We start from the raw sequence: 8885 nt of genomic DNA, 5'->3' as shown, positions 1-8885 counted from the left end.
AACCCGAGTCCCGGTGGTTAATTAAGGACGACACACCTTCACAATAAAAGCCTTGTATATAAAACACGAGTTCAATGTCCCAAACGAAATGACTTTATTGCATGTCGACACTGAAAAATGTTCATACTCAACCGTTTCTGAGAGCCTTCGCACAAATGAATATTTTTAATTAAAATGAAACGTCATTATCGATAATTAGTCGGTGCACTTATATAACTTAATAAACGATGTGTGAAAAAATAAAACCGAACAGTGAATAAATTGTATATAATTACAGCTTCTTTTCAATTGGTTCACAGAGTGTCAAGTGCAGTCACCACGCAATTAGCGGTCAATTAACCAATGACTTCAGTCCAATTAGGTCAGTCCTGTGCTGCGATTTAATTCCAAATCAACCACGTCGTTATTTCAACCCTTTTTACAGACGTCGTTGCATGACATCAATGCTCATAACAGTCAGTTGAGGTCTTAAATTAACTACAGCGTTCTGGTAGTAGACTTATCCTAACTACAGCGTTCTGGTAGTAGACTTATCCTAACTACAGCGTTCTGGTCGTAGACCTATCCTAACTAGGTCAGTCTGCCTCATGTCTCCCTGGTTCAGAGGGGCAGACCATAACCAGGTCTGTGATGACTTGTGGTTGTCCTACACTGACGTCCTCACAGAGGAGTGGAGTAACACTCAGGAACTACTCCTTGGCTCACAAGGAGCTAGACGTTCTGAAGTGGAACCTCCCCCCTTGCTGAGGTCATCGTAGGAGGAGAACCCTCACTTAGAAACCTTGGGTTCTCAGGGAGCTACGGTTAATCATCGTTAATGAACACTTAACTCAAACTCATCGTGAGGTTCTCGTGTATTTGAGGCGAGCTTCTAGAAAAGTACTTCTGTTGTATGTCGTTATAACGCCGGTGTCAGTTTCCAACAAGACGAACGACCTGAAGGATGCATACTGAGAATGTAAACCTTCTCCAACGTTCCTCCTAATGCTCACTCGGTCTGGTAACTTGGTTTGTGTTCACCATCCTCACTTTGTCCATCTATCTCCAGGTGGGCTGAAGACCTCCTCAGACCAGACCTCCTCAGACCACCACTTGGTTCCATTGACCGTCACCGTGTCCTCTCTGGTGAAACCCCAGTGGGTCGAGGAGCAGGCCAGTCTAGACTACGTTGACGTACTGGGAAACAGAGGAACCAAGGATGGTTTGACTGGTGGTTGAGATCCCGAAGGTCTTAGACCAGACACTACAGAAGACATGTTAGAAACATCTTCCTCCAATGTGACCGTTGCATCACTGTTCTTCACACCATGGTACAGTTTGCACACACGTAACACGTAGTCCAGCTGGACATCAATCAGAACATACAGTACATACATCTTAAACAAGTCCAACAAAACCACACACAGGATGCTGCTCCGCTCATCTGGAGGTTCTCCTCCATAGAGGAACCTCTGACATCACGAGTGGACAGAAACCCTCAGGGTCGGGGGAGCCTTGGTGGGGGCCCCATGGGGGTCAAAGGTCACGGGTTGGACTTTGTGGGGGCCCGCAGGGTTCAAAGGTCAAGGGGTGGACTTGGTGGGGGCCCCCAGGGGTGAAAGGTCACGGGGTTGGACTTGGTGGGGGCCCCCAGGAGTCAAAGGTCACAGGGCTGGACTTGGTGGGGGCCCCCAGGGGTGAAAGGTCACAGGGGTGGACTTGGTGGGCCCCCAGGGGTGAAAGGTCACAGGGGTGGACTTGGTGGGGGCCCCCAGGGGTGAAAGGTCACAGGGGTGGACTTGGAGGGGCCCGAAGGGGTCAAAGGGGTGGACCCTGATGGGCCGCCCAGGGGTCAAAGGTCACGGGGGTGGACTTGGTGGCGCTCCAGGGGTCAAAGGTCACGGGGGTTGCCTCAGTTGGGCTCTAGGGGTCAAAGGTCACAGGGGTGGACTTGGTGGGGGCTCCAGGGGTCAAGGGTCACAGGGTTTGTGCGTCCAGTATCAGGTCCAGAACTGGTCTGAGCGGGCGGGGGGGTTGTGCTGGTAGTTTAAGTGTCAGTGAGTGGGCGGGGGTGGGTGTGGTCACGAAGGTGGAGCTCCACCTCTCTGGCCCCGCCACCCCAGACGGTCTCCTCCCCCTCTTCTGATCCCCTATTGGCTGACGGCGGTCACATGCTGCACGGCTCCAGGGACCCCCTCCAGGAGGGGGGTGGGAGGGGTCAGAGGTCGTCGTAGTGTATCAGGGGCGTTAGGTGATCTTCTCATGCTGGATCTGATAGTAACATGCCTGAGAGACACACACACACACACACACACACACACACACACACACACACACACACACACACACACACACACACACACACACACACACACACACACACACACACACAGGTTTAATTTCACATAAAATTAACGTGTTTGTGTGTGTGCATTTGTGTGCATGTGTGTGCGTCTCTGTGTGAATGTGTGCGCGCGTGTACATGTGTGTATGTCTGTGTGTGTGTGTGTGTGTGTGTGTGCGTTACCTTCAGTGTGGTGAACATGATGCCGTGCTCTCCGTGTTAGAACAGTGTGTTTGTGTGTGTGTGTCTATGTGTGTGTCACTCTGTGTGTGTCTCTATGCGTGTGTATCTACGTGTGTGTGTGTGTGTGTGTGTGTATCTACGTGTTTGTGTGTGTGTGTCTCTACGTGTGTGTGTGTGTCTCTACGTGTGTGTGTCTCTACGTGTGTGTGTGTGTGTGTCTCTACGTGTGTGTGTCTCTACGTGTGTGTGTGTGTGTGTGTGTGTGTGTGTGTGTGTGTCTCTTTGTGCGGTACCTTCAGTGTGGTGAACATGATGCCGTGCTCTCCGTGTTGGAGACAGGGGTCCATCAGGTCCTCAATCAGGCGAACCTCTGACCCCAGGTTCCTAATGCTGACCAATCAGAGCACAGCGAGCCCATCAGCATCATCATCATCATCATCAAAGGGAATGATGAACTAAGTCTATAATCATCTAATCAGTCATAAATATAAGAACTAATAAAGTTAAACACATAAAGTCATCACCATCATCACAACAAAGAAATGGTCTGTCTGTCTGTCTGTCTGTCTGTCTGTCTGTCTGTCTGTCTGTCTCCCTCCCTCCCTCCCTCCCTCCCTCCCTCCCTCACCGGGCCCTCAGCACCACGTAGAGGAACACGGGGAACAGGTCGTCCATGGACCACAGGAAGTCGGCCCTCAGCAGTGACTGCACTTCCTGTGTGATCTCCTCAAAGGTCAGCTGGATGACCTTCAGCTTATCAGAGGGGGTGAAGGTCGTGCTGGAGGACACACACAAACAGAGAGAGAGACACACACACAAGTGTCATACAGAGCCACACAGACAGAGAGAGAGAGAGAGAGAGAGAGAGAGAGAGAGAGAGAGAGAGAGAGAGAGAGAGAGAGAGAGAGAGAGAGAGAGAGAGAGAGAGAGAGAGAGAGAGAGAGAGAGAGAGAGAGACACAGTCATACAGAGACACACACACAGGGACAAACGTGGACGCACACACACAAAGACAAAGACACACACACAGACACACAACAATGAAGAAAAAAGTAAGCTAGCATGAGCAATTTCACGATAACAAGTTAGCAAAACCAAGTTTGCATTATAAATTAAGCATACGTTAGTAAGCAGTACTAGGTTGGCTGTAGAACGTTAGCCTTACTAAGTTAGCAGTAGCAGGTTAGCCGTGGCACATTAGCCTAACCAGGTTAGCATTAGCATTTTAGCTGTACCTTATCTGCTGCAGGGTTTCCACGGCGGAGGCGAAGCAGGCGTCCTTAGTGGTGGACAGGATCTGACACAGAAAGGTAGAATTGGGGCGTTAGCATGGAGCTACCGGTATATACATCAAGCTACGTCAATCACTGCTAGTACCTGCTGGTTCTCTCCCAGTAGGGGCAGGCTATATCTATAGTTTAATCAGTGCTAGTACCTGCTGGTTCTCTCCCAGTAGGGGCAGGCTATATCCATAGTTTAATCAGTGGTAGTACCTGCTGGTTCTCTCCCAGTAGAGGCAAGGACACTGGGATGGAACTGGGCCAGAACTTCCTGAGGAGAGATTCAGTTACACACCACTGAGTACCAGTGGATCGAGACAGCGTTGAATAATGGATGTGATAATCAGTGTGTGTGTGTGTGTGTGTGTGTTTGGTCTACTCTCTAAATATACCAGACAGTGAAAGAGAGCTAACAACATGTATCAGCATGACTATTAGCATGATAATGTGCTAGCATGCTTAGCATGTCGTTAGCATGCTAGCACATTATCATGCACGTTCTAACGTCATGCTAAGCATGTCGGCAGAAGCATGCTAGTGAAATGATTAAGCGTACCAAAGATGTCGTTAGTAAGCTAGCACATTGTCACGCTACGAGACTATAATGTATTGTGTAATGGGCTAGCAGGCAAATGTACTAGCATGCTAACGACATGTCATTAGCATGTCGTCACTAGTGTGCTAATGTGCTAACTAGCATGCTGATGTAATAGCATGCTATATAGTAAACTAGTACCCATGCTAATAATGTGCTGATAATGTGATGATCGTGCTAGCACATGCTAATACAGGTCAACAGCATGCTAGTGGTGTGCTAACGGCGGCGGCGGCTACGTACTGCAGCACCCCCAGGAAGGCCAGCAGGGCGAGGTCTGGCTGGCGGTTCAGCCTCAGCACACAGTCCCAGTAGAGGTCCTCCTCCTGCTCCCCACACAGGGCGTACAGCGTGAAGAGAGGAGGGTACAGCCTGGGGAGGAGCAGGGGGAGGAGCAGGGAGGACGAGGAGACCACCCGCCTAGAGAGAGGAGAGCAGAGTCAGAGGAGGAGAGGAGAGGAGGAGGAGACCACCCGTCTAGAGAGAGGAGGGAGGATTCAGAGAGGAGTCAGAGAGGAGGGGAGGAGACCACCCGCCTGGAGAGGAGAGAGGAGTCAGAGAGGAGTAGACCACCCGTCTGGAGAAAGGAGAGAGGAGTTAGAGGAGGAGGGGAGAGGAGGAGAGGAGGAGGAGGAGGAGAGGAGGAGTCAGAGTGGAGGAGGAGGAGAGGAGGAAGAGGAGGAGGAGGAGGAAGAGGAGGAGGAGGAGAGGAGGAGGAGGAGGAGGAGAGGAGGAGGAGGAGGAGGAGGAGTGGAGGAGGAGGAGGAGGAGGAGGAGGAGGAGGAGGAGGACGAAGAGGAGGAGAGAGGAGGAGGAGAGAGGAGTTAGAGGAGGAGGGGAGGAGGAGGGAGGAGGAGGAGTCAGAGAGGAGGAGTCAGAGTGGAGGAGGAGTCGGAGTCAGAGAGGAGGAGGAGGAGGAGAGGAGTCAGTTCTCCTTGTCTACCAGCGGTTAAACCTACACCGGCCTGGGGGAGTGCGGGGCCGGGGGGCCGGACCCTGGGGAGGAGGTCTTCTCCTGGGGGAGGGGGGAGGAGGGAGTCTCTGGGATGACACCGCCCTCCTCTGGAAGGTCAGGGAACAGGAACCTGAGAACACCCATTCAGTACCGTTCATATTCACTCACAACAAGAGCCATTATTATTCATAGTCATTCATAAAGATATGCGTACTAGCATGATGATGTGCTAGCATGCTAACGCAGAGCATAGCACTACAACCCCCCCACTACAACCCCCCCTGACGCTGGTAAAGAGGTGCTAACCCTAGCTCAGCATTACCCTGGTTAACGAATGTTTAACCCCCTACATACGCCCGATCTCGTCTGATCTCGGAAGCTAAGCAGGGTCGGGCCTGGTTAGTACCTGGATGGGAGACCGCCTGGGAATACCAGGCGCTGTAAGTGGTGTCGGGTGGTGTCGGGTGGTGGCCAGTAGGTGGCACTCTTCCCTCTGGCCTTAACATCACACCCTATGCCCCAGTGCAGTGACGGGGACACTGTGCTGCGGAAGGCGCTGTCCTTCGGAGGTGATGTAAAGCCGAGGTCCTGACTCACTGAGGTCATTAAAGATCCCAGGGCACTTATCGCAAAGAGTAGGGGTTTCCCCGGTGTTCTGGCCCAACCAGGCTCATTCAATCTGGCCCCCTGTATAATTGGCTGAATCATTAATTCCCTCACTCTCCACCTCAAGCTGGTGTGTGGTGAGCGTTCTGGCGCACATTGGCTGCCGTGCATCACCCCAGTGGGGGCTACACACTGGTGGTGGTGAGTGAGGTCCCCCCTTCACTGTAAAGCGTCTTTCTGTGTCGAGAAGAGCGCTATATCAATTCAATCCATTATTATTATTACCTGAGGATGGCGAAGAGACTAACCCTGGTTAATGAAGGGTTAACCCCTACCTGACCATGGTGAAGAGGCTCTAACCCTGGTTAATGAAGGTTAACCCCTACCTGACGATGCTGAAGAGACTAACCCTAGTTAATGAAGGGTTAACCCCTACCTGACGATGCTGAAGAGACTAACCCTAAACCTGGTTAATGAAGGGTTAACCCCTACCTGACGATGCTGAAGAGACTAACCCTAACCCTGGTTAATGAAGGTTAACCCCTACCAGTGGAGGCTTCTCCATTGAGGAGAGGGAGGAAGATCCTCCTTAACATTGTTGAGAATAAAAAATGTAGATTGCCCAGACAACTGTAATGAATTAATGCCCTTAAATATGACTACTTTAATGCCTTTGAATATATAATGTTCGTTTCCCTGGGTAAAGGGACATTAGCACCCCCTATCGCCTTTTGACAATTACTTCAGGGAGGAAGGTCCTCCCTCAGCCTCCGTTGACTCCCATTCATTTCCCAGAAAGTACTGGCGGCCGGTGAATTACATGTGTTTCAATGGGAGAGAGGAGGAAAGTCCTCCTCTGAGTGGGTGTGACCTTACAGGCGTCTGATTCGCGCAAAAATCTAGTCGCGCTGCGCTATGAACCAATCAGCAGGATCCCTGGCTGGTGAGCAGTGTTGCCAGATTGGGCACATTTCCCACCCAATTGGGCTACTTTTAACCGCTTTAGGCTGGGAAAATTATCATTGGGCGGGAAATTTACCCAATCTGGCAACGCTGTCGATAACAAACAAAGCCGCTCTGCCTTCATTGCCGCTCAGTAGAGACGCAAAGCAGGTGAAATCATCTGAAGGATAACGAGATTCTAACATTTGCGAATAAAGTGTACAATGGAAACATTGGAAACAGAGGACATTTTTCATGTTTAATTACACAAAGCATTCCATTCATTGAGTTACAGTGCTAAATTAACGACCAAAGAAAAAGGTAGACCACTTCGCAAAATCGAGATCACCAAAAGTAATGGCAACGTCAGTGTTGTGGGTGCTACATGGTTTGCTAGGTACTTATGGCTTACTGGTAGCATTACTAGCAATCGACTGTATTGCTGGCCCTGTTTGCTAATGAATAATGGCAAATCTTCAACGTGGGCTGTTCATGGTTTCCCTGATCTGGTGCTGCTACGCGACTTTCCTTGCTAGGCACCATGCCTATAGATCAGGTTGAATCTAGAATAATGTTCTCGTTCTTTTACTACTTTGCTACTCTGAACGTTCTGTTTGATATTGTGGAAATGGTGTGGAAAGGTTGAATGATTCAGAGCATGATGCATTTTAAATGGCATCACTTTTGGTCAGTCTTTTCTAAAAACAATTGTACCTGAAAATAAACATAGCTTAATTACAACCAATAACTTCAGTCATTGAGGGCAAAAATAGGCCCAGATTTTTTTATTTACTTTTACAAATCAAGAGTAGGCCTGATTTGACTAATGGGCTTTGCATCCTTTCCTTCTGCCCTTGTATTCCATTTCAAAGACATGCTGCCCACCAGCTTTCAAATTACAGTGATGCCACTGGTGGCTTTGTATCAAATGTATTCACATAACTATTCCTCCCTACTATTTTGTAGTTCACCAAAACACCCTGAAACAACTTGAGACTCACATTCTTATGCCACCATACACCAACAGTGCAAGCAGGCCAATGGCAACCAAGCGCGCGGTCTTTCCTCCCTCACTTTAAAAACGACCAGCCGCCACTGACCCCTACCTACCCTAACCCTAACCCTGGTTAATGAAGGTTAACCCCTACCTGACGATGGTGAAGAGGCGGTCCAGGTAGGACTTGATCTCGCTAACGGCCTGGGGCAGCAGCCGGCGGTTGGCCCCCACGCCCACGTAGGTCATCCTGTATACGGCCACCAGCACCTCCAGCAGCCGGCCCAGGGGGTGCAGCGGGCTGTCACAGGCCTGGGGGGGGGGGGACACGTTACCCAGGGGGGGGGGGGGGGACGCGTTACCCAGGGGGGGGGACACGTTACCCAGGGGGGGGGGAACGCGTTACCCGGGGGGGGGGACACGTTACCCGGGGGGGTAATGAGGTTGAGGCGGATCTTGGTATAGCGCTCCGTGGTTAGCGTAGCCATGCTAACGACCGCTAGGCTAACGACTGCTAGGCTAACTACCACTAACCTAACAGCTGCTAGGTGAACGACTGCTAACCTAACGACTGCTAGGCTAACGACCGCTAACCTAACGACTGCTAGGCTAACGGACAGCTAGGCTAATGGACAGCTAGGCTAACGACTGCTAGGCTAAGGGCGTACCTTGATGAGGTAGAGGCGGATCTTGGTGTAGCGCTCCATGGTGATTGGCCCGCTGTGCTGGGGGATGACCTCCAGGCTCTCCAGGGTCCGGCTCATACTGCGGGTCATGACCTCTGGGCTGAGGGGTCAGGGGGAGGAGCCAGAGAGGATGGGGAGGAGACAGAGAGGAAGGGGGAGGAGACAGAGAGGAAGGGGGAGGAGATAGAGAGGAGGGGGAGGAGACAGAGAGGAGGGGGAGGAGACAGATAGGGGGAGGAGCCATATAGGAGGGGGAGGGGCCAGAGAGGAGGGGGAGGAGACAGAGAGGAATTGTGAGGAGGGGGAGGAGCCAGATAGGAG

General features: G+C 51.2%; 1 protein-coding gene and 1 pseudogene across 1 annotated transcript in view; one reads left to right on the top strand and one right to left on the bottom strand.

The window, feature by feature from the left end:
• Nucleotides 1-77: 77 nt before the first annotated feature.
• The window catches only part of als2b (alsin Rho guanine nucleotide exchange factor ALS2 b), a 35850-nt gene continuing 27042 nt past the window's right edge, over nucleotides 78-8885 (bottom strand). The window contains exons 27-35 of the mRNA XM_030361027.1: nucleotides 8547-8664; nucleotides 8033-8190; nucleotides 5341-5466; nucleotides 4625-4801; nucleotides 4000-4057; nucleotides 3742-3803; nucleotides 3135-3284; nucleotides 2800-2896; nucleotides 78-2265 (exon numbers count right to left, since the gene is read on the bottom strand). Of these exons, the coding sequence (XP_030216887.1) occupies nucleotides 2227-2265; nucleotides 2800-2896; nucleotides 3135-3284; nucleotides 3742-3803; nucleotides 4000-4057; nucleotides 4625-4801; nucleotides 5341-5466; nucleotides 8033-8190; nucleotides 8547-8664 (985 nt within the window). The 3' untranslated portion in view covers nucleotides 78-2226. The remainder of the gene's footprint in view (nucleotides 2266-2799; nucleotides 2897-3134; nucleotides 3285-3741; nucleotides 3804-3999; nucleotides 4058-4624; nucleotides 4802-5340; nucleotides 5467-8032; nucleotides 8191-8546; nucleotides 8665-8885) is intronic.
• On the top strand, nucleotides 5667-5783 carry LOC115548078 (uncharacterized; annotated as a pseudogene).

Source organism: Gadus morhua, chromosome 7, assembly GCF_902167405.1.
Source record: "Gadus morhua chromosome 7, gadMor3.0, whole genome shotgun sequence".
Classification (NCBI taxonomy): domain Eukaryota; kingdom Metazoa; phylum Chordata; class Actinopteri; order Gadiformes; family Gadidae; genus Gadus; species Gadus morhua.
The sequence above is the reverse complement of the archived record's forward strand: the minus strand, read 5'-3'. Positions and strand labels throughout refer to the sequence as shown.